The sequence below is a fragment of the Bos taurus genome, chromosome 24, assembly GCF_002263795.3.
Source record: "Bos taurus isolate L1 Dominette 01449 registration number 42190680 breed Hereford chromosome 24, ARS-UCD2.0, whole genome shotgun sequence".
In the NCBI taxonomy this organism is placed as follows: Eukaryota; Metazoa; Chordata; class Mammalia; order Artiodactyla; family Bovidae; genus Bos; species Bos taurus.
Window position 1 is genome coordinate 32,980,960 of NC_037351.1, and position 25,790 is coordinate 33,006,749.

A 25,790-nucleotide genomic window follows, 5' to 3' on the forward strand; every position below is an offset into this window, starting at 1 on the left:
AACTAGAAAATATGAGTATAACTTCATGAGTGACTCTGAGGAGGTGGAAGGAGATGAGAGAGGGACAGAATCAATAGTATGTAAATAATGTGAAGAGATGAGGAAAAGAAATACCCAAAAGTCATGGGAACTCTTAACATAATCTATGCAGGAGACAGAAATGACTAGCTGCCTACCAAGGATTGGTTCTCCCCTTCCAGAGTGTAAAATTGTTCTGGAAAGTGGCTGCTGGCCCCAGGAATATATTTCCCACATTATTTGCATCTAGGTGGGGTCATTAACTGATTTTGAGCCAATGAAAAAGTGAGGAGAAGTGATCCATAAAAACCTTTTGCATGATCCTTCACATTTTGCCTCTTTTCCTACCTGGAAGCTCAGGGCTCCAGTGCCCTGGGAGCTGACTATATTCTGTCCTGCACTGTTTCCAACACTAAATATTATTTGTATTCAGCTCCATTGTAGGTTCCCTGACTGCAGGAAAAAGTGTCTCTTACACCAGCTTGCAGAGTGGTGGTGACTTACTAGGTGCTCAATAAATACGTATGACTTGATCAGTTGGTTTGGTTGGTGTAATCTGGTGTGATTTTATAGCTCTTCATGCCATTAACTGTGTGCCACATGTTCAGTTGTGCCTGACTCTTTGCAACCTCATGGACTGCAGTCTGCTAAGCTCCTATGTCCATGGAATTTTCCAGGCAAGTATACTGGAGTGGGTTGCACATCTCCTGCAATTAAATTCTTTACTATTTGGATACTTTACCCACTGAGCCATCAGGGAAGCCCCAAGAGCCCCAAATACTGATGCCATCTTCCGATCTTTAGAACATCAGCTCTATTTTCCAAATATCATAATTCTGCCTTATTCAGAAAAAATAGAATATGTATTTATATAATTTTAAGCACAATTTAGTTAAAAAAATTTTTTTAATTTTATTATTGTTTATTTTATTTTATTTTATTTTTAAACTTTACAATATTGTATTAGTTTTGCCAAATATCAAAATGAATCCGCCACAGGTATACCTGTGTTCCCCATTCTGAACCTTCCTCCCTCCTCCCTCCCCATACCATCCCTCTGGGTCGTCCCAGTGCACCAGCCCCAAGCATCCAGTATCGTGCATCGAACCTGGACTGGCGACTCGTTTCATACATGATATTATACATGTTTCAATGCTATTCTCCCAAATCTCCCCACCCTCTCCCTCTCCCACAGAGTCCATAAGGCTGATCTATACATCAGTGTCTCTTTTGCTGTCTCGTACACAGGGTTATTGTTACCATCTTTCTAAATTCCATATATATGCGTTAGTATACTGTATTGGTGTTTTTCTTTCTGGCTTACTTCACAAAAATATGGAACACTTCACGAATTTGTGTGTCATCCTTGCGCAGGGGCCATGCTAATCTTCTCTGTATCGTTCCAATTTTAGTATATGTGCTGCCAAAGCGAGCACTAATTTTATTATTGTTACATTGGTGGTCCCCCAATGAACCACATCTCTCAGAACTTCTGCCCTTGTGTTGTTCCTTCCCATCCTTAGTCTGAGTTTGGTCCAATGACTTGCTTTGGTAAATGAGATATTAGCAAGTTTGAAGCAAACAGAAGCTTGACAAGTGTTTGCCATCTTAGAATTCTTCTTCTTAGAACACAGACCAACCACCCTGCTGGAGAAAGAATGTACAGAGAGCTCCTGGAATATGTGAGACCATGCTAAGCATTGTGAGTAAAGCCAGCTTGGTCTTAAAAGCCCCATTCAAGACATCAGCTCAAGTCACTGGCAAGAGAGATCCCAGGAGAGACCAGCAGACCCATCTAGCTGAGTGCAGCCTAGGCTGCCGAACTGAAAGGTTGTTGTTTTAAGCCACTGGCTTTAGTAGTGTTAGTTGCTCAGTGGTGTCTGAGTCTTTACGACCCCATGGACTGTGGCCCGCCAGGCTCCTCTGTCCATGGGATTCTCCAGGCAAGAATACTGGAGTGGATTGCCATTCCCTTCTCCAGAGGATCTTTCCGACCCAGGGATCAAACCTGGGTCTCCTGCATTGCAGACAGAGTCTTTAACATCTGAGCTACAAGGAATATCCCACTGGCTTTAGGATGGTCTATTACACAATAGCAGATAACCACAATAGTCAGAATCTCATTTCTTATTCGTCAATATGCACATTCTAGTCTTAAATGCCTTGAGTTAGCATTAACAGTAAAATATATCAATAGAATACTCTTCCCAATTAGAGTGAGGAAGTTTTATTTCTAGACATTTCTGGGAAACAGATTTTAGAAACTGACTTTTGCATTTAGAATTTTTTTTCTATGTAGATGATGTCTTTAAGATGAATAAAGTTTATCTCTACTTATTTTTTTTCTTGGCTTTTTACCCCTGGGTAAGCATCTAGGGAAATGAAAAATTTGATCTCATGAATTTTATGCCCTGTTTTTTGCTCTTGCCAAAATGCTCTACTACTTCATTCCAAGTTAAAAAAAAAAAAGTTCTTGTAAATATGCTATCTGCCACGGCATCAAGAGGAATGCCAGAAAGGACAATTCTATAAAAATAGATTTCTTCATTCTGTATGTATGTGACTCCACACAGTCAGAGACTCCCTTAGTAGCTATCTTGCGAGTCATAGTTTTCCTCTGAAAATAGGCTTTTTACCGTTTGTGAGACTTTGGCCTCTTTTTTTCCCTCAACTTGGGTTGGTGTTTTATGTTTCCTTCTTTCCTTCTTCATGTACCTTTCATAGGTTGGTCTCTGAAGGAAGTATTTCTCCCTTATCTCTCAGTTAGGAAAAGTGTAGTTTGCCTTGAAAAAGAGTTTCTTTCATAAGTTCATCAAACACTGGAAAATTCAAGAACACGGTAAGCAAAAAGTATTTTAAAACTGAAAGAAAAAGCAGCAAAAACTAGTTTTTCAGTTGTTGAGATGCTTTTAGAATGGTCATGCCTCGTTTAAATCACTGCTAATCAAAGTGTGGTCTGTGGACCCTGCCAGTCCCTACACTGTCATTGCAAAGAGAAAAATACAAAAACTGAGTGCTTATAAATATTTTTAGCAATTTGATATTGCCATGACATCTAACCATGTGATCGTTTTTCTCATAACCCAGTTTTAGTTTATATTACAAAATGCTGGTTAACAGTCGATTGGAATTTTTTAAAACGGTCTTTCTTCACTGCTTAAAAAGCACTAGTGTAAATATTGGGGGCAGGAGGAGAAGGGGACGACAGGGGATGAGATGGCTGGATGGTGTCACCGACTCGATGGACGTGAGTCTGAGTGAACTCCGGGAGTTGGTGATGGACAGGGAGGCCTGGCGTGCTGCGATTCATGGGGTCGCAAAGAGTCGGACACGACTGAGCGACTGAACTGAACTGAACTGATCTCTCCAAATTATCTTCCAGCCTCAGGCCTAGAAAAGTGTGGAACCCAGAGTGGGTAGGTAAAAAACATTTGTTGATTGATTGCTAATGACCTGATAGGCAGTTTCTAGTCCCATGATGCTCTAACAGTAAGTTATATCTTTACCATTCACCAAACAATACATACAGCAAACATAAAAAAAGTCAGAGTTTCACCAAGTTTTCTTTTTTTTAAGGGCATGAAATAACCTGCCTAATTCTCTTGGCTTGGTATGAGTAATTAATTATACCCACATTTAGAGAACTCAAAAGAAATGACACATATGCTAAATAAAGGTAAAATTAGCTTTCACTTACTCCATAATAGCACCGACTGATTCAGCTGTCTTTGAGCAAAGAGAGATGGTGTAAGGTGTTGAGCTCAACGTAAGGACAAAACCCATGACTCATTCCTTAGGAAGAATAAATGCATCATTGGGTTATATCAGGTGAAAGCCACTCCTTACACTTAGTACAGGAAATCAGACTCTTTGAAGTTGAGTGTCTTCAAAATCACTTTCTATCCTAGAACACCTTTATTAACTCAGATTCCAGATTAAGAAGGCTGAATGTACACTAAATACTACGGAGCTTATCTGTAGATCTCTTCCTGCCCGCACAGCACCTCAGCTTCAGGCAGTCTTGCTGTGGGTTTTGCTCTGATCTCTGCCCTAGTCCCATTAATTGGGTGATGGCCTCCTTCCTGTAGGGCTTCCCTATTGGCTCAGTGGTAAAAGAATCCTCCTTTTGCAGGAGACGTGGGTTCCATCCCTGGGTCGGGAAGATCATCCAGAGAAGGAAATGGTAACCCACTGCAGTATTCTGGCCTGGGAAATCCCACAGACAAAGGAGCCTGGTGGACTACAGTCCATGGAGTCACAAAAGGGTCTGACACGATTTAGCAATTAAACCACCACCACCACCACCACCTCCTTCCTATGTGATTGTAAGCAAGCCAGTTAGTCTTTCTATGCTTCAGATCACTCATTGGGGAAAAAAAAATACAACTTTTTTAATGAGGACAAGGACACCGTGAAGAGTAATTGACATAAGGTGTGAATATGTCTGTGCCAGCGCTGGATGGGCCCCAGCTGGGGTTCACCATCCTTCTCCCTTCACCTTGCCCTTGCTCCCCTGACCAAGCTTTCACCAGGTAGGGCAGTGAAGTAGTTAAGCCCACAGACTTCAGAGTCCTAGACTTGGGTTTAAATCTCAGCTCCCCCATCTGCTAGCTTCTGTGACTCCCTGACTTTGGGCAAGTTATTGAAGCTCTTTAAGTCTTGATCCCTTCATCTGAAAATTTTTACCCCTGGCAAGAGATTTGTGATTGTGGAATGAAGACCTTCTTAAGAGTTGAAAGCAATGCTAGCACATTGCACGCCTCCGGTTAGGCCAGCTATTGTTCTTTTCCACCCAGTTCCAGCAACAAGCTTTGACCCATTGTGTCTTCATTTCTGGCCCGGGGCCTGCCTAGGATCCCGATTACTCAGAATCTGGAAGCTTTCTTTGCTCCTGCCTTTAAACACCAGCTCTTAATGACTGACTTTCTGTTTCTACCTGCTGACCCCCTCTGCTGCTGCACTTTCAGTATCCTAGAAGGCTGCCAGGTATCCTGTGGAAGCTCTCATTGCCTTAGGATCCCCCAGTCAGCTCTTCTGCCTTGCCCACCACCTACTTTGTGCTCCTAGACCCTCCAGGACACTGCCCTCACCCCCAGGCTTCTCCACTTTCTGTTGGGAGCTCCTGGATCCCTGCCTCTCCTTGAGCCCAACCTGCCCAGGGATTGAGCCAGAGGGGCCTAAGCCCCGGTTCTGCCAGCACTTGCTGTGGAACAAGTCAGGGCATGGATCCCATCCTGAGACTGGTACATCACCAGGGGGTCAGAATGCCAGCACCAGACTGAAGGCAGATGTTACCAGCACTGTTTTGTCTAAAAACCATGTTCGATTATGGCTCTTCTGAGAGCTTCTGCTGACATTTCTCTTTGCAATGAAATCCTTTAAATTTTTCCATATACATTTTTCCTTGTACTTTTGTTTAAGTTTCCTTCTGCTGCCCCATCTCACTTTCTGGGGGAACTGAGAATCCCATACCTGCATAAAAGTCATCGAAGTGGGGTCAGTGACCTAAGCTTCCATTGAGCTGCACCTCTGGGGAAACGAGGATGGTGGTTCCATACAGCATGAAGTCTCTCATTCAACTCAAAATTCTAGAGTGCATGTGTGTGCATGAGCGCTTGTGCACAGAGGGCGTGCACACACATACATAGAGTATTAGTTAATTTAAAACACACATAGAACCACACAAAGATAGTCACAACCCCTTAGCAATCACTTTCAGGCCCCTCAGGCACATTCCAGCCCCATTTTGGGGATGAGTGATGAGTTGAGGTATGGGGTGGGGTAGCTCTGCTTTCGGAGAAGGCAATGGCAACCCACTCCAGTACTCTTGCCTGGCAAATCCCAGCCTGGCAGACTGCAGTCCATGGGGCCGCTAGGAGTCAGACACGACTGAGCGACTTCACTTTCACTTTTCACTTTCTTGCATTGGAGAAGGAAATGGCAACCCACTCCAGCGTTCTTGCCTGGAAAATCCCAGGGACGGGGGAGCCTGGTGGGCTGCTGTCTATGGGGTCACACAGAGTCGGACACGACTAAAGCGACTTAGCAGCACCAGCAGCAGCAGCTCTGCTTTCAGTAAAATCATGGTTGTTCTACCAGGCAGTAGCCCTGATGCAAAAATAGGATTTTTTTTTACCCGCCCAATGGCCTCCCTTATAAGCTAGTATCTACATGCCTTAGATTCCTGAGTAAGAGAAGAAGCTTGTCAACACAGACTCCAAATCTCATTAGAGAAAAGCGCATCAGAAGCTTTGGTTTCAGGTCTGAGAAGCTCATGGATCCTCAGATAATCTGAGAAAATTGATTCGTTCATTCAAAAATACTCAGTGAGAACCTGCTGTGTGCTAGGATCTGGACTTCTCGTTGGAGCTGCAAAGAGATTGAGGCAGATACCACTTCTGATTTAATGTGACCATATGGCTCATGGTCTAATATTCAGTCTCACTGACGTTCCTATAACCCAGCACTGCCTAGGAGGTCAATCAAAACATCTTCACTTGAGGCTCCTGCCACACTCAAAACCTGCCACTTTTAAGACACAGTTCAATCCCTGGGTTGGGAAGATCCCCTGGAGGAGGAAATGGCAACACACTCCAGTATTCTTGCCTGGGAAATCCCTTGGACAGAGAGCTTGGTGGGCTACAGTTCATGGGGTCGCAAAAGAGTCGGACACGACTTAGTGACTAAGCAACAACACCGTTGCATTACCAAACAAGGGTTCCAAAAGTCAATCTGTTATCACCACAAGCAAAATTAAACTTGAAGTCCACTCTTGCTCCCATGCGAAACTGTGAGAGAATTTCCATAGCAAGGAAGTCTTCTAGGCCATCTTCCCTAAGGATTGAACTCCGCTTTTTGGTTTCTCTTAAACAGTTTCGGTTCAATTAAACATTAAGTGAAACCAGTCCCCACTTTGCTAATGATTTCGACTGTGTGCACGTGTCTACTGCACTTTTACCCCTGCGAGTTTAACAACTCGGTAATAAAATGTAAGGACTGAGAGTTCAGCGGGTTAGCATTCAGGATCCTCAGTTCATTAAAAAAAAATAAAGTTCTTACATGGATACTCCAAAGCCTCAGTGGAATGCTTAAGGCAGATTCACTAAGGATGTACCTCTGCCGGGCCCATCCATAATAGCTGCTCTTATTCCCAAGGGCCAGATTACCAGCCCAGTGATAGAGTACTTCCCAGTTATTAACCCAGACTCTTCAAACAAATGTTGGAAATTGAGGCAGCAGATAGAGTTGCACAAAAATGCTAGACATCCAAATAAAAATCAAACACTGCAGAAAACATCTGGACATCTGACCAATGGATGAAGACTCTGGAGCTGGTATTTCGACCCCTGTGCTTAGTCCACTGGGTCAGAATAGCATTGAATAGGGGCAGGAAGCCTGGGTCTTTAAAGCCCCATGTCAATGTCATGAGATGTGGGCCCCGAAAAGACAGCATGACCTTGGAAAGGTGACTCTCTGCAGTTGAGGCAGTCCCAAGGGGCGAGCAGCTCTGAGTTACCTGCCAACAGCACTTGAATAACTGGGGTGACTCATCACAGCCCCGGCTACTGCCTCTGGTCTCAGGACTACAACAAATGCTTCTCCACTCCGCAAGTATCTGTTTCAGAGTTTCCTCATCCTCAGCCAGCTTAGCTGTCCATCTTACCTGGTGGAATGACCCAGGTCCTTGTCCCTGAGGAGTGCAAGCCCTGGTCACCATGTGCTTCTCAGGCTGGAGTTTCATCCATGGTCCATTTAGCATCAACAGTGGTCAAGAGGTACCAAGTAAAGCACCTGGGTTCCATAAGAACTCCCCCTGCTCCCTCTGTTCCACAGCAGCCTGCCTTCCTCCTTATAATCAGGGCCAACTACCCTTGCAAGATGGTGACTCCCCTTCTCCCCTGCTACTCCTGGAAACAAAGAACCTTAAGTGCCCAGGCCATGGCCATAGGTTATAGCTCAATGGAACTATCATTACGCCCACTGGTGGAAGTGTTTTCCCTTTTGGAAACCAGGACATGTAAACTGGCTGAGCCTAGAGTTGCTGGGACAGGAAACACAAGTGGGTCACTGAGAGTCATGGTAAGTGGGGCCACTCCAGCTCCCACCCCCTGGTCTGCAGCCCCGTGTATTCTTCCTACAGGACACAGTGCCACAGACAGCTCTTTGACTTAAACTGTATATTGTGTCCTAGAAGACGGTACCCTGTGCTCATAAAATATCATCTCCAGATTAGTGCTTCAGCTATGCAACCCCAACACTCAAGTGACTGTCAGCTTTGGATAATATGAATGCCACGGTCTTCAGCCCATTAGTGCACCTCTTTTGTTATAAAGTGGGTTTGACATAACATTACTCTGGATTCTGTGCCAGTCCACTAATCCAACAAACACTCCACAAGCTCCCAGAAAGCGGTGCTGGCTGACACCCCACAGGCAGGAATGGCAAACCCACACCTGGAATGTGTCTATTCCTGGCAAAAGATATCATTGGTCTTCTAGGATGAAATGTATCCAATATAGTCAATTTGCCACCAAATGACCAGGTGACCTCCTCCAGGGATGACGGCATATTGGTCACTCAGTATTGAGGCCTGTTATTGGTCATGTAGTGGCCACAGTAGCTAGATCAGGCTTGGTGAGTGGGAGCCCCTGCTCTAGGGCCCTTTCACTGACCTTCATCCCTCCCAGCATGGCTGTATCACTCACAAGCCCGCCATGCCAGCACTGGGGGAGTCCAATGATGGAGGCTGGTTAATGTCAACTGGTAAGTCATTCTATTTTATCATCTAGTGCCTTTCTTGTTGAGCATTAAGATATATTAATTTTTTATATTGATGCTCAACAAGAAAGGCACTAGATGATAAAATAGACACAATGCCTTACCAGTTGACATTAACCAGCCTAACATATATTACAAAAAGAGGGAGAAGTCTCAGTAAACCAGTCTGACCCACTCACAGTACTGTCTAGAACAAGTCCTGCTGCAGCATAAACTGGGACAATGCAAAATCGAGAACAGACACATTACAGGCTGTGCTTGTGTAAACTGCAGTGATAACAAATATGGCCTCATTTGAAATGAACACAGATGTCTATGGTTCTGTGTTGTGGGTGTCTGTGGAGGAGTGGTGGGTTTTCTAACAGTATAGATACAAAGAACACAATTCCTGAATCTATTCAATCAATGATTAATACATTTTGACCACCTACTGTATCTCCAGCTAAAACTAGAAGAAGAGAAAAGACATAAGACTCAGAGTCTGGCTTTGAAGATTTGAAACTCCGCTGGAGGAGTCAGAAGTAGAAGCAAGGTCTAGAGAAATACAGATCACAGGCTAAGGGATGTGGTGCAGAGTGGGATTACAGAAGGAACTCAGCAAAGCTGGGAGAGGGATGGCTGAGGGGCAGAGTTCAGCAAAGGGCCTGACCTGGGAGTAACCCTGCTAGGTCAGGACTGGGGTTAGGGCAGACAGAGAGGGGAGACATAAGAGAGCTATGGGGATGGGAGGGAAGGTGGTAACAAGGCGAATCCTCTGACAAGTGTGAAGCCCTTCTGTTGGGGGAAGAGAAAGTTTTTGAATATGGGGATGGGGCTATAGGGGTTCAAGTTCCTGTGTGAGGGCTGGTGGGTCCCTGCTAAGTTTTGGAGCAGGCAGTTTTAGAAGGAGGTGCCTGGCCATGAGTAGGAGAGTTTTGCTCTGTTTGGGGGCTTCTTCATGAAGATGAACTGAGCCAGGCATGCCAGAGGGTGTATAGGCACATTCTTTCCTGTGACTTTGACAAGAATTCCATCAGCAGCCTGGCCAGAGACGATGCCCAAAACAACTCTGAGTGGCAAGTGCAGTTGTGGAAAGGAAACAGGCTTTGAAGTCTGAAAGACTTCAAGTTCTAGTCTGATCGCTCATGACCAGATGACTTCATCTTTCAGAACCTTAGTTTTTCCAATTATGGAATGGGCATAACACCCATCTCATAGCATTCTTACAAAGGAAGCACCTTAGCACTCAAAGTACTCTATAGCACTCAAAATATTACTTCTTTTCATTCTCTCTTTTTATCAGAACTGTTAATAAAACAAAACTTCCGATGCTTGATCTTATATAGTAATGTCATGTCAAAACTATCTCATCAGCTTCAAAACTATCTCATCCATAGAGACCAAATGCAGGGTAAAAGTTTTGAGTCAGTCTTAATTTTTAAAAATTGTATTATTCTTGGCCACACCACGTGGCATGCCAGATCTTAGTTCTCTGACTAGGGATTGAACCCAGGACCCCTGCAATGGATGTGCAGAGTCTTAACCACAGGACTACCAGGGAAGTCCCTCTTTCTTGATTTAAAAAATTATAAGTTCCTATCGAATTCTGGAACGCTTTTTCTTAAAATTGTTTTAAACACAAAGTAATACAATGTATCCACCGCATGTATATAAGATAAACATTTTATGTCTTTTATGAACTTCAACTTGAAGCTGTATTTTTTAACTTTTAAATTAAAAATTCATTACAAATTTATTTGAGGAAAAGGAAGAGGCTTAAACAGAGATGACAAGGAGAATGAGTGGATTCCTGTAGTAGGAGGGTGTGAGATGTCCACTTTTACTTTCACATTCAGATTTTCTAGAAAGGCTATTACTGCTTTTTATACTTTAAAAATAATATATTTTTAATTTTTAAGAAATGTGACTCTCCCACTTTTATTTCCCTCAAATCAGTCCTGGGCAATCAGCCAGCAGTTTGTATGAGGCAGTGGACAATGCCTGCCATACATACTGTGGGTGCGCAGGAAAGGTCAAGAGGAGGAGCTTTCATGTATGTTTCAAATTGTGCCCTTCACCGTCAGAAAGGAAAATACCATTTACCATTCACTCAATCAAAAGGCTTTTTTCCCAGGTTTTTTCTACAAGAGGAACAAAACTCAGATTCTTAGAAAAGAAAAAGAAGAAAAAGAAAACCTAGAAGGACAGAAAATAGCCATTTGAAAGAGTTGTGAGATGATGGGTTTTTTTCTCATGTTTCATTTCCATCATCATCATATTTGTGCTGTAATGAAGGTTGAGAGTCATCTGATGCAGACTGTGCCCTACTGGAGGCTGTGTGTGTATTTGTGTGTGGATGTGTGAGTAGTGTGTATACATGGATGTGTGTGGATCTATGTATTGATTGTGAACCTGTGTGTGTGGAATGTAGAGGCTGTGTAGAACTGCAGTGTATGCAGAGGCGGTGTGTGTGTGTGAGACAGAAATGTGGATGTGCATGGAGTGTGTGCATGGGAGAGAGGGTGTGTATGTGAGGGGTGCGTGTGTGTGTGTTTTTCCTCCTGAACCAAAATTTTATTTTAAATTATTAGGTTTTTAGTGCATACGAAACATTTTCATAATGTAGGGAGAAGGCCATGGCACCCCACTCTGGTCCTCTTGCCTGGAAAATCCCATGGATGGAGGAGCCTGGTAGGCTGCAGTCCATGGGGTCGCTAAGAGTCGGGCACGACTGAGCGACTTCACTTTCACTTTTCACTTTCATGCATTGGAGAAGGAAATGGCAACCCACTCCAGTGTTCTTGGCTGGAGAATCCCAGGGACGGTGGAGCCTGGTGGGCTGCCGTCTCTGGGGTCGCACAGAGTCGGACACGACTGAAGCGACTTAGCAGCAGCAGCAGCAGGACATATAAGGATGTCAGCACATTGAACTACAACAGAAAATTTCTTATACAACTTTTGAAACATTGATATGCTTGTTTCTCTTGTGTATGAATGGCACCGTTAGCTTAAATCAGCTTTGTCGTGGATTATCAAGTAGGTTAAAAGCAGAGCTGGGTTTCCAGCTAGGGTTGAAAACGTGGCTAGGGTTGTGTGTGTGTGGAGGCTGGAGAGTGTGCACAGGTGGGGTGTTCAGTTTGGAGTGTGAGAGAGTGAGTCTGGATGTGTGCAGAGTGATGTGAGGTTGTGAGTGTGCAGCGGTGCGTGCATGAACCTCGTGTGTGTGTGTGTGTGTGTGTGCGTGTGTGTGTGTGGTGTGTGCACAGTGCAAGCGGAGTTGGGAGTGTTTGTGTGGCAGGTACGGAGGTGCGGGTGGGGTGGGGATGGGAGGGTAGGGGGATGGGGGAGGGTCGTCTGGGGGGTGCCCCTTCCCTCCCCTCCTTCGTCCCCCCTCCTTCTCCCTCCTCCCACCCCCCTCCTTCCTCTCCCCTCCCCCTCCTCCAGCACCCGGCCCGGCCCGGTCTGCGGCGGCGGGAGCGCGCGGCGCCGCGGAGGCCGCCCCTCTGCGGAAGGCGGCGGGAGAGGGAGGGAGGCAGGGCCGTGCAGGCGTCCAGGCCGGAAGCGCGCGGGGCCCGGCTGGGCGGCCGCGGACATGTGCAAGATGTCGTTCAAGGTGAGCGCCGCGCCTGCCTGAGGGCGCGCTGGGCGGGCGGCAGACCTGCAGCCGCGGGGCCGGCACCCTCCGTCCGCCCGGAGCCGCCGCGGGCCCGCAGGATGGGGTGGGCGCCGCCCCGAGGTGGCCTGCAGGGACCGGGAGGGAGCGGCCGGGGACCTGGGGGCGCGGGCTCTGCGGGAAAGGCTCTGCGCACTTCTGACTGCAGGTGCGGTGAGCCGGACGGCGGGGACTGTCGCCGGGGTAACGGGCGGGCGGGGGCGGGGAAGGAGCCCTGGGTCTGCGCTCCTCGCGGGGACCGGGCTGCGGCACCGATTCCTGCATCCGTGTTCCCGAACGCCAGCCGCCCCACTGCTGCTTCCTCCCGGAATACTTTTTCGACGCTGGAGCTGAGGGACCAGCGCAGAGCGAGCTGCAATTGATTACCAAAGAGTTTATTAAAGTCATTTATTTAACCCCCGCATTTTCGGGTTCATTTCGGGAAAGTGAGGTTCATTGATTTGCCTCTATTGAAGATGTTTTTAAAAATATATTAGTTAAAATGTACTGAGCACATATAATGTGCCCTACTCTGATCCAGGGGCTCCACGGTTCAAGTTCTGAGTCTTCCGGAGGAACCACGAGATGGTAGGTACTTTGCCCCCACCCCCCATCACCATCACCACCACCTTTTCTAAGTAAGAAAACTAAAACATGGAGAAGTAACTTCCCACAACCGTTCAGCCAGTGAGCGAATGGTGTTCAGACTGAAACCCTAGTGAGTCTGGCTCTATAGCAAGTGTGGTCCCAGCTCTTACAATAGCTTATTTAAGCAGAGGAATGACATGGTGAGATTTGCACGTCAGAAGGATCTCTGGCTACAATTTGGGGTTGGGCTTCCCGGGTGGCTCAGTAGTCAAGAATCCACCTGCAATGCAAGAGACACTGGTTTGATCCCTGTGTCAGGAAGATCACCCCGGAGAAGGAAATGGCAACCCACTCCAGTATTCTTGCTTGGGAAATCCCATGGATAGAGGAGCCTGGCTGGCTGTGGTCCATGGGATCACAAAAGAGTAGGACATGACTTAGGGACTAAACAACGATAACAGTTCAGAGAATAGAACCGAGCTGGGAGACCAGTCAAGACTGTGTTGGGGACATCTTGTTAAATGGTACCAGACTAGGGCACAGATTTTGAGAATGGAAGAAAACAGACAAACGTTGAGTGACTTAAACATTTTTAATCAGCAGAATTCAGTGATGGATGTTATTCACTGGGTTAGGGAAGGGCAGAGAGATAAAGATAAAATGTTTGGTGTGGGACATGTAAAGTTTCAGGATGGAGGTGAGTCCAGGTAGAGATGTTGGTTAGACAGATGTGCAAACTGGGAGCCCAGGAGGGTAGTCTAGGCAGGAAACAGAGATGACATTTAAGAGTGAGCAGTGTTAAATGGTCGTTGAACCCATGGGAATGAACGTGGCTGCCCAGTGAGATAATTTAAAGGTTATAAATTAGAGGACTGAGAACAAATTCTTAAAGAACCTCAGGACTTAAGAATGAGCAGAATAAGAGAAACCCATTGAGAAAAAGGTGGCGGGGGGGGGGGGGGGGGGGGCGGGGGAAGGCAGACAGAAATGTATGAGAAAAATCAGAAGCATGTGCAGCCATTAAGCCAAGAATCTATAGCCTTTGAATAAAGGTGGAGAGGGATGCAGAATTAAATACCTCAGAGAAATCAAAGCTAAGAATCGAAAAGTGCCCATTGAACTTAGTAACAGAGCAGGCTCTGGTGACCTTGTTGAGAACAGTTTCAATGCAGTGTTGTGTTCAGAAGCCAGACTGTAATAGCTTAAAAAGAGAGTGGGTGGAAACCACAAATGGAGAGAACTCTTTCAAAAAATTGGAAACAGTGACTGCGGTGGGAATCCAGACTTGGCCAAGGGTTTGTTTGCTTTAAAATGGTAGAGACTTGAGCATCTCTATTTTTTTATTATTATTATTTTTGGTTGCACCACATAGCTTGGAGGATCTTGGTTCTGCTGAAAGTGAAAGTCATTCAGTTATGTCCAACTCTTTGCAACCTGATGGGCTATGCAGTCCATGGAATTCTCCAGGCCAGAATACTGGAGTGGGTAGCTGTTTGCTTCTCCAGGGACCTTTCCAACCCAGGGATTGAACCCAGGTCTCCTGCATTGCAGGCAGATTCTTTACCAGCTGAGCCACCAGGAAAGCCCAAGAATACTGGAGTAGGTAGCCTATGCCTTCTCCAGTGGATCTTCCCAACCCAGGAACCGGTGTCTCCTGCATTGCAGGTGGATTCTTTACCAGCAAGGATTGAACCTGAGCCCTCAGTGAAAGCATGGACTGCCAGGGAAGTCCTGATCATCTTTAAATGATAATGGGACATTTCAACAGTAAACAGACAACCCAGTTTTGAAATGGGCAAAGGATCTGAATAGAAGTTTCTCCAAGGAGATATACAAATGGCCAATAAGCCACTGAAAGGATATTTGACATCAGTAGCCAGGGACAGAGGAGCCTAGTGGGCTGCCGTCTATGGGGTCACACAGAGTCGGACACGACTGAAGCAACTTAGCAGCAGCAGCAGCCATCAGGAAATGCAAATCAAAACTGCAGTGAGACACCACAGTCACACCCTTTACGATGATTACAGTCAACAAGACAGACAATGACAAACATTGGCAAGAATCTGGAGCAATTGAGAACAACAACAAAAGAATGTGGAGAAATTGAAAACAACAAAAAAGAATGTGGAGAAATTGGAACCCTCCTACATTACTTGCAGCAGTGTAAAATGATACAGCAATAATAGAGAACAGTCTGGTCATTCTTCAAAAAAATTAACCATAGAGTTGCCATATGACCCCACAATTCTGCTTCTAGATGTATATCCAGGAGAAATGAAAACATATGTCAGGAATTTGTATCTCATGGTGGTGGAGACTGGGAAGCCCAAGATCAAGCTGCTGACAGTTTTAGTTTCTGGTGAGAGCCTACTTCCTGGCTTGCAAGCAGCTACTTTCTGACTGTATCCTCAGATAAGAGAGCTCCAGTGTCTTTCTTTCTTTGTAAGGGCACTAACCCCACCATGGGGGCTCCACCCTCATGGTCTAATCTAAACCTAGTTACCTCCAGACATCACACTGTGGGGTTAGGACTTCAATATACCAACTCGGAGAGGAGAGGATGCAAAGATTCAGACCATAACATGGTGTATCCGTATGATGGATCATTCAGTCAGCAAAAGGAATGAATCTCTCATACATGCAGCAATAGGGATGAACCTTGAAAATATTATGTCAAGTGAAAAAGGCCAGACACAAAAGGCTCCATGTTACGGGGTTCCATTTATATGGCGTTAGTCACTCAGTCGTGTCCAACTCTTTTGCAGCCCCATGGACTATAGCCCACCACGCTTCTCTGTTCATGGAATTCTCCAGGCAAGAACACTGGAGTGGGTTGCCATTCCCTTCTCCAGGGGATCTTCCTGACCCAGGGTTCAAACCTGGTGACTCCTGCATTGCAGGCAGATTCTTTGCCATCTGAGCCACTAGGGAAGCCCCCCTACCCCATTTATATGAAGTGCCCAGAATAGGCAAATCCATAGAGACAGAAAATAGATTAGTGGTTGCCAGGAGTTGGGGGAGAAGGGGGTAATGGAGAGTGATTGTTAATAGGTATGAGGTTTCTCCTAGTTGATGAAAATATTCTGGGATAAGGTGATAGTTGTAAAACCTTGAGATTAAAATAAAACCCACTGAATTATATGCTATAAAAAGATGGGTTTGGGGAGTTTTTTTGGCAGTCTTTGTTTTTTTTTTACTTTTGAATTTTTTATTTTGTATTGGGGTACAGCCAGTTAACAATGTTGTGATAGTTTCAGGTAAACAGTGAAGGGACTTAGCCATACATACACATGTATCCATTCTCCCCCAAACCCCCCTCTAAAAAGATGAATTTTATGGTATTGGGTTGGCCAAAAAGTTCATTTGGGTTTTTCATCATAGTTATGGGAAAACTTGAATGAACTTTTTGGCCAGCCCAGGATGTAAAGTATTAGTTCTAAAACTAAAGTAAGTCATGTCAGACTCTTGTGACCCCATGGACTGTAGCCCACCAGGCTACAGAGCCCACCAATCCCTCTGTCCACGGGATTTTCCAGGCAAGAATACTGGAGTGGGTTGCCATTTCCTTCTCTAGGGAATATTGCCCACCCAGGATCAAAGCCGGGTCTCTTGCATTGCAGGCAGATTTTTTTACTGACTGAGCCAAGTATCTCAGCACAGAAGTGTTTTAAGATGGCAGCAGGGAGTGCTGAGAAGGCTTCTGCGTGGAGAGGATGGTCTAGCTGAGTGCTGAAGTTCTCAGAAGTGGGAGAGCAGAGACACTGATCGAAGGTCAGGATGAACTCAGAATTTGGGGTGGGCAGAAGGGAAGGTGCCAACATTTTCAGTGAAGAAAGAAAAACGATCCAGAGGCCACAGCTACTTTGAGGTGAGGCAGAGGATGAGAAGGTGGGATGGCCTGAGTCTTGAAGCAGCAGAGATGTGTACACCTGCTGAGAAGGGGTGTCTGGAAGCCAGGTGAGGAGGGTCCAACCTCGTTCCCCATCTTAGGGTTGCTATGGGAGCAGGTTCAGCACCGCCTCCCCGCACTCCCCTCCCCTACACCCCACCCAGGGAGACAGGAAGCTTGGTGCTAGGTAAAGGAGGAAGGCAGTTGATTTTTTTAGAAAGTAGAGGAATTCTAAAAGGCACAGAGAGAAGATTTGAGGGACAGCGGGGGAGAGTTGCAGGCTGGGTGACTAATCGTGTACCAGCCCCAGCTGGAGAAGGCAATGGCACCCCACTCCAGGACTCTTGCCTGGAAAATCCCATGGGTGGAGGAGCATGGTGGGCTGCCGTCTGTGGGGTCGCACAGAGTCGGACACGACTGAAGCGGCTTAGCAGCAGCAGCAGCCCCAGCTAATATCATGTCGTTTAGTCGCTCAGTCATGTGACTCTTTTACGACCCCCATAGACTGTAGCCCATCAGGCTCCTCTGTTATGGGATTTACCAGGCAAGAATTCTGGAGTGGGTTGCCATTTCCTTCCCCAGGGGATTTTTCCCAACTCAGGGATCAAACCCGTGTCTCTTACGTCTCCTGCACTGGCAGCTTTACCACTAGTGCCACAATGTGCCCACAGCCCACGATAAAAATACAGGACGTCCCTGGTGCTCTAGTGGTTAAGACTTCCCCTTCCAACGCAGGGTGTGTGGACTTGATCCCTGGTTGAGAAGCTATAAGATTCCACATGCTTCTTAGCCAAAAATACAAGACATAAAACAGAAGCAGTATTGTAACAAATTCAAAAAAGACTTCAAAAAAAAGTGGTCCACATTAAAAAAAAAAAAGAATCTTTAAAAAACTAGCAACTTTTGGGAATTCTCTGGTAAGTCCTGTGGTTAGTACTCAGTACTTTCAGTGCCTGGGCTCCAGGTTCAGTCCCTGGTTGGGGAACTAAGATTCACAACCACTTTTAGTGTACATTTTCGGAAGGGTTTTTATAATATTGCCTTTAAAATTATTTAGCAACAAATAATATTTAATTGTGACTTCTCTGGTGGCTCAGTGGTAAAGAATCCACTTGCCAGTATAGGAGACACAGATTCGATCCCTGGGTTGGGAAGATACCCTAAAGAAGGAAATGGCAACCCACTCCAGTGTTCTTGCCTAGGAAATCCCATGGACAGAGGAGCCTGGGGGGCTGCAGTCCCTGAGGTCGTACAAGAGTCACTCATTCAGACAAGAGTGACTAAACAACAGAAACCTTTCATTTACATTTGCCCATGCTGCTGCCGCTGCTCAGTCGCTTCGGTCATGTCTGATTCTGTGCGACCCCACAGACGGCAGCCAAGCAGGCTCCTCCGTCCCTGGGATTCTCCAGGCAGGAATACTGGAGTGGGTTGCCATTTCCTTCTCCCATGCATGCGTGCATGCTAAGTCACTTCAGTCGTGTCCAACTCTATGCGACCCTATAGACAGCAGCCAATCAGGCTCCTCTGTCCACAGGATTCTCCAGGCAAGAATACTGGAGTGGGTTGCCATTTCCTTCTCCACATTTGCCCATGATTTTTGTGCAATTCAGTAGTTCTTGTATAGTGGGAAAATCAGACCTGCTGATAATATTGTGTCAGCAATATTTTGTGAAAATCATTTTTGCAATTGACATGTTAACATTTTGTAAATATTGAATGATGTTTTCATTGACTCTGATTTTGGAGCCATTGTTTCATTTTCGTAGGTGACTGAAAGGCTTGGAGGCCCTAGGCCCTTTGTTTCCAAGGCCTGCGTTGAAAAGACTCAGCTGTTGGCTGAGTCTGTGGGTGGATAAACAGGGCTTTAGAAACCACAATTTAGCTTCTTCTCGATGACTCAGAGTCACCACTTGTAGGACTATTTGCTTCTGAACCTCCAGGAGACTCGTTTTATCCTTTCTCCATTATGTTGTCAACAGTCTCTTCTTGCTGGTAGCACTTTGCCTTCAGTAAATTTCCTCTATCAATGTTTTGTTGTTGTTCAGTCGCTCAGTCCTGTCCAACTCTTTGCGACCCCATTGACTGCAGCATGCCAGGTTTCCCTGTCCTTCACCGTCTCCCGGAGTTTGTTCAGACTCATGTCCTTTGAGCCAGTGATGCCATCCAACCATCTCATCCTCTGTTGCCTCCTTCTCCTGCCTTCAGTCTTTCCCAGCATCAGAGTTTTTTCTAATGAGTTAGCTCTTCTCATCAGCTTTGGCCACCTCATCTGAAGATCTGACTCATTAGAAAAGGCAACTGATAATTTGTTCTGGTTGGGAAAAGAGATACATGTTTGCTGGAATTGTTTTTAAAGTAAAAAGAACTCAGATTGCAGGTCTGTCTTTTTTGTGGAAGAAAACTCATGGATTTCAGTACATTGACTTTGTCTTTCAGTTCAATTCAGTTCAGTTGCTCAGTCACGTCTGACTCTTTGTGACCCCATGGACTGCAGCATGCCAGCCTTCCCTGTCCATCACCAACTCCCAGAGCTTGCTCAAACTCACGTCTATTGAATCGGTGATGCCATCCAACCATCTCATCCTCTCTTGTCCCCTTCTCCTCCTGCTTTCAGTCTTTCCCAGCATCAGGGTCTTTTCAAATGAGTCAGGTCTTCCCACCAGGTGGCCAATGCATTGGAGTTTCAGCTTCAGTATCAGTCCTTCTAATGAATATTCAGGACTGATTTCCTTTAGGATTGACTGGTTGGATTTCCTTGCAGTCCAAGGCCTCTCAAGAGTCTTCAACACTACAGTTCAAAAGCATCAATTCTTTGGTCCTCAGCTTTCCTTATAGTTCACCTCTCACATCCATACATGACTACTAGAAAAACCATAGCTTTGATTCTATGTACTTTTGGTGGCAAAGTAATGTCTCTGCTTATTTAATGTGCTGTCTAGATTGGTCATGGCTTTTCTTTTGTCTTTATAACAGCTATTTCAACTTCTCAGGATTCGTTCTTCTGGGCTGAGGTTGCCAGAAGTCCAGCACAATCTATAAGTTAGACCCTAACCCAGTGAGGGGGAGTCACTATTCCAGAGCATAGATCACTAGATAAAAAATAATACCTGAGTCTTTCTTAATCATGTCTTACGGAGAGGATTTGTTGTTGTTTAGTTGCTGAGTTGTGTTTGGCTCTGTGACCCCATGGACTGTAGCTTCCCAGGTTCCTCCATCCATGGAATTTCCCAGGCAGGAATACTGGAGTGGGTTGTCACTTTCTCCTCCAGGGGATCTTCCTGACCCAGGTATCGAACCGGTGTCTCTTATGTCTCCTGCATTGGCAGGCGGGTTCTTTACCACTGAGTCACCAGGGAAGCCCTGAATGCCGGGTTCCATATTGGTGGCGGAAATTGCTCATGCCTTGGCCAGACATACAGGAACTTATACTTTCGACCCTTGTTCTGAAAGTATGTAACTTATCTTAGAATCAACTCCAGTTCATCAATCATCTGAAATTACTTGGATGAGCCACAGGAAAATAAATTGACAAAGCCATATATTTTTTTTGACAGCTTTATGAAATACAGATCACATACCGTATAACTCACCCAGTTAAACTGTCCATTCCGGTGGCTTTTTTTTTCTAGCATATTCGTAGTTGTGCAACTATGAGTACAATCTATTTTAGAATATTTTAATCAACCCCAAAAGAAACTATGTACCTGTTAGCAGTCACTGTATTCTTCTAAATAGCCTCGTTTCAGAAAACCGCTGAACTATTTCTACCTCTATCAATTGGCCTCTGCTGAACATACATGTGTTAAACAGACTTTAAACATGGTCTTGAGTTCTGAGTTTGGAGACACCTGTGTTATACAGGGCTACCTCTATGGTAGAATGCCTGGGTAGATAAATCACTTACTTTTTTTTTTTTTTTTTGTCTGAAGTTTAGCTTTTTGGAAAACCCACAGTGTTTTTTTTTATTATTTTTTAATATTTTATTTATTTGGCTGCCTCGGGTCTTAGTTGCGTCATACGGGATCTTTCGTTGTGGCGCATGGACTCTCTAGTTGTGGCACGAGGGCTCAGTAGGTACAGTGTACAGGCTTAGTTGCTCCTTGGCATGTGGGATCTTAGTTCCCCGACCGGAGATTGGACCAACATCCCCTGCATTGCAAGGTGGAATTTTAGCCACTGGCCCACCTACGGAAGTCCCCTAAATTATCTACTTTTTCTCTGTGGTTTCCTATCATTTACAGAAGTGTAATGATACTTACAACACAGGTTTAACGGTCAGTTAATGTTTTTAAAGTGACTCTGTAAATTTCAGCCATTTAGCACAGAGTGGAACGGTAAGATCTCAAAAACCTCCTCCTGCACGTGGTCTCTCCACCCTTCTTATCTCCTCATTTAATGTGGCTTCTAACACCAGAGAAATTCATCATTGAACAAAGCCAGTGTTCTCTTGATTAAATTAATTGTACACACTTAAAATCCACATGATTCTCAACTGTTTTTTAAGCCAGTTGAGATCTCTACCCCCTCTTAGCTTTTAATTAAAATTCCATGTTTGTGCAAGTAACAACTTCCCTTCTGTGTTTCTCTCCCCTTCCTTCCTGTATTTAATTTCTGGTAGTGTGCTAATGAGCAGTGTGTGAGCCAAAATTCTAGCAGTAAAGGGGGGCTGGGGAAAGAGAAGAGAAGATGGCATATGTGGAAGGTTGTGCCCTGGTTTTCTCACAGGGTATAAGATATAGGATCTCAGACTCTGGACCCAAAGAGTTAGGTTTGAATCCTAGCTCTGTTACTTTCTAGCTGGATGACCTTGAGTAAGTCATTTCTGTGCCTCAGTTTCCTCATCCTAAAATTGGGAACAGTAGAATCTACCTTGTGAGATTGTTCTGGGAATTAAAAGTGTTAGAGCAATGAGAGTGCTCAGCACGCTGCCTGACTCAGAGCACTACCCAGCATAGGTTGTCGATGCTGTAACTCGTCATATCACACCAATAACCTGATGCCAGAGACGCGGAAAACCAAGAAAGAGATTAAATCATCATCACAGGATTGGTGAAGTGCCTTAGGATTTGTGTGAGGCATTTTCACATGCATCAGCTCCTTTCAAGGCTTAAGGGCTGCCCTTTATAAACCGCATTTTAGGGTTATGTGCATATTGTGCCCAGAGGAAGTTTGGAAGTTTACCAAGCAATGTGGTCTGTAAAGAGAAGGCCAGGGGACTTTCTCTGTTGGCAGAAGAGGAGCTTGGCATGAGGTTAGGAAGGGGGTCACTGGGGAGGCCACTGCCTGTTTCTTGCTGTCTCGGGAGGAGACTTCTGCAGGAGGCGGGCAGTGGGATGGCTGAAAGCCTAGCCTCGAGCTCCAGACTGCCTGGGGCTGCAGCCTGCCTTGTTGTTCTCACTTACGTCATCTGAGAAGTCGGGTAGTAATGTTCCCACTTCACTGAGCTGTGTTGCAGAGGATGTGCCAGTGGTATGGAATAAGCACTTAGTAAGAAATATCTTGGGCTTCCCAGGTGGTGCTAGTGGTAAAGAACTCGCCTGCCAGTGCAGGAAACATAAGAGACACACGTTCCATCCCTGGGTGTGAAAGATCCCCTGGAGGAGGGCATGGCAACCCACTCCAGTCTTGCCTGGAGACTCCCATGGACAGAGAAGCCTGGTGGGCTACAGTCCATAAGGTCACGAAGAGTCGGACACGACTGAGCAACTAAGCACAGGAGGACTCTGCTTTTAGAGCTCACATTTCTTGAGTGTTTACTATCGAAGTGCATTTGCACATATTACCTCATTTATCCTCTAACAACCCGTGACAGAGGCACAGTTGACCTTCTGTGTTTGCAGATTCTGCATTTGTGGATTCAACCACAGACCAAAAATATTCAGAAAATTTCAGAAAGTTCAAAGCAAGAGAGCTTGAATTTGCCCTTCACTGGCAACTATTTACATAGCACTTACATCGTGTAGGGTATCATAAGTAACCCACAGATGATTTAAAGTATATGAGAAGATATGTGTAGGTTATATGCAAATAGTTTATATGCAAATACTGTGCCAATTTATATAAGAGACTTGAACATCCACAGATTTTGGTATCCGCAGGCAGTCCTGGAACCAATCCCCCAAGGATATTGCCTATACTAGCACTATGAATATTATTCTCACTTTCCTGGGGCACAGAGGACTTAAATAACCTCCCCAAGGTCACAGAACAGGGACACAGCAGGGTCAGGACTTGAACTCGGCTCTCTCTTACCCCAAATCAACAACTTTCTCATGCCTCCACCTGCCAGTAAATCAAGCCCTGGAGGGAAAAATGAAAGATTTACACCTTTTCCCAAAGCTCAGTTTCTGGAACCTTCTACAAAACGGGGATGTCTAGCTTGTGCAGGAGAGGAATCCCCGAGGCCATTCTAAAGGCAGGAGAGACTCCTGGTCGGAGACATTATTATGACCATAGAAGCTTGTGTTTACAAATGGTTTTTGAAAGGCATTTGGGGTTAAAGTGAAACAGAATCACCGAAAATGATTTACAGTTTACTTCTCTCAAGTTCTCATGTTTCCGGAAAAGCCAGCAGAGCTGTTTCCATGGTGCATATTAAATTCTCTTCCTGATTCACCCTCCCATACTTCATCCTGGCCTCGTGCAGTGTTTCTTATTAAAGGGGCATTGTTTCATGATTTATATACAAGTCAAACCAGCCTGCCATGGCTTCTTGCAGTAACATCAGGCCCAGCCTGGTGTAAAAGCCACAGACACTGCGTGTGAAAACTGAGACAGTACAGTTTACACCTTAAGGGGAAGCAAATGGTTCACCTGCAATTTAAGGTGAATTTTTTTCCCTCCTAACAGAGCCAGGAAAGCATTGCAAGTATGTTTGTAATCTGCTTATCACTCCCTGCTTGGCCACGCTCTCATCCAAGAATGCACAAGAACACTAAGTTGGGTATGTGCTGAAGGGCTTCCCAAGTGAAAACCTCCCGCCCCAGCTGCTGCCAGCCCTCTGCCACCCCTGGACTTTCACTGTGTTGGCTCCTCAGAGCAGCCAAAACTGTTGGTGTCTGCTTTTTAACTTATTGAGGTGAGTTAGGTACTGTTAGGGCTTCCCTCATAGTTCAGTTGGTAAAGAATCCTCCGGCAATGCAGGACACCCCAGTTCAATTCCTCGGTCGGGAAGATCAGCTGGAGAAGGGAATCTAGTATTCTTGGGCTTCCCTCAGCTGGTAAAGAATCTGCCTGCAATGTGGGAGACCTGGGTTCGATCCCTGGGTTGGGAAGATCTTCTGGAGAAGGGAAAGGCTACCCACTGCAGTATTCTGGCCTGAAGAATTCCATGGACTGTATAGTTCATGAAGTCGCAAAGAGTTGGACACGACTGAGCAACTTTCACTTTCACTTTTCACTAGGTCTGTATATGAAAACGTATCGATATTCTTAGAAGATGTATTGCATATAAGACTCTCTGGGTCAGAGGAGTGCGTTGAAGAAAAAGTGTTAGTCGCTCAGTCATGTCCAACTCTTTGCGACCCCACAGGCTGTAGCCCACCAGGCTCCTCTGTCCATGGAATTCTCCAGGCAAGAATACTGGAGTGGGTAGCCTTTCCCTTCTCCAGGGAATCTTCCTGACCCAGAGATCAAACCCAGGTCTACCTGCATTGCAAGAGGAGTCTTTACCATCTGAGCCACCAGGGAAGCCCTGAGATGAGTGCTTTAATCCCACCAAAAAAAAGTATTTTTGTTAATTTGAATACTAAAAAATTTCCTGTGAATTCACCATTAGTAGCAATACTCTGATTTTAAATTTGCCCGTTGGTTCTAACTTTGTAAAGAAAGTGGATAGAAGGAAGGAAACTAGCGTTTATAAGCGCATACAACATGCCAGATACAGTATTAGCCAATTAACCACCATTTTTAAAATTTACATCTATTTTTTAGTTGTAGTATAATTGCTTTACAGTTATATGTTAGTTTCTGCTGTACAGCAGTATGAATCAGCTGTAAGTATACATACTAATATATCTCCTCCATCTTGAGCCTCCTTTAACCTACATCATTTAATTTTTACCATAAACTTCAGGGCATGTCATGTGATCTCCATCTAAGCAAGAGGAAACCAGGACTTATCAGGGCCAGTCCATTGCCTAAAGCCAGGCCTGAAACCCAGAGCTGTCTGGTTCTGCCTGTCCTTCCGCCCCCACCATGGACTTTTCTTTGCAAATCTAAATCAATGCATTTTAGAGAAGGAGGTGGTGCTTCAGTCAGCTCTGCCACTCTGATTCTGGAGAACTGTTCTCCACCTCTGTTCCTTCCATAGTCATAGTTTCGGGGTTAACTTAGCAACTTTAAAACGACCCCACACTGGAGTGAAGGATCCACCTGAGGTCGCATAGCAACATTTCCTGCCCAGAGTTCTTTGTTCTCAACAGAAACCCCTGGCAAGTTCCAGCTGAATCAAAGAACCTTTGGTAGAGGGAGAGTGAGGCGTTTACCCAGGCAGCTGGAATTGAGTAGAAAGCATTGACTACACAGAAAGTTAGTTTGTCGCTCACTCAGTCATGTCCATCTCTTTGCAGCTCCATGGACTGTAGCCTGCCAGGCTCCTCTGTCCATGGGATTCTCTAGGCAAGAATACTGGAGTGGATAGCCCTTCCCTTTTCCAGGGGATCTTCCTGACCCAGGGATTGAACCCAGGTCTCCCACATTGCAGGAGGATTCTTTACCATCTGAGCCACAGAAAAGATGCTGGTAAACTCAGAATTGGGAGCAATTTCCCTCCGCTTAGAGATAAGAGACATTTAGGAATGTGGCAGGGAAGAAATAGCAGTTAAGCAGAACCTTGGCCTTGAAGGATGGGGGAAAATTCTTTCAAGCAAAAAGGAAACTGTG

General features: G+C 45.4%; 1 protein-coding gene and 1 non-coding gene across 6 annotated transcripts in view; one reads left to right on the top strand and one right to left on the bottom strand.

Moving 5' to 3' along the window:
- Positions 1–1,347: 1,347 nt before the first annotated feature.
- On the bottom strand, positions 1,348–1,454 carry LOC112444228 (U6 spliceosomal RNA). Its single transcript, XR_003032482.1, has one exon. It is a non-coding gene; the product is annotated as a U6 spliceosomal RNA (small nuclear RNA).
- A 10,758-nt stretch (positions 1,455–12,212) lies between these two features.
- The window catches only part of ANKRD29 (ankyrin repeat domain 29), a 47,854-nt gene continuing 34,276 nt past the window's right edge, over positions 12,213–25,790 (top strand). Inside the window, exons 1-2 of one of the 5 annotated variants that reach the window (XM_024984287.2) lie at positions 12,269–12,388; positions 12,969–13,015. In XM_024984287.2, coding sequence (XP_024840055.1) covers positions 13,013–13,015 — 3 coding nt within the window. In that variant the 5' untranslated portion in view covers positions 12,269–12,388; positions 12,969–13,012. 5 annotated transcript variants of the gene reach the window in all.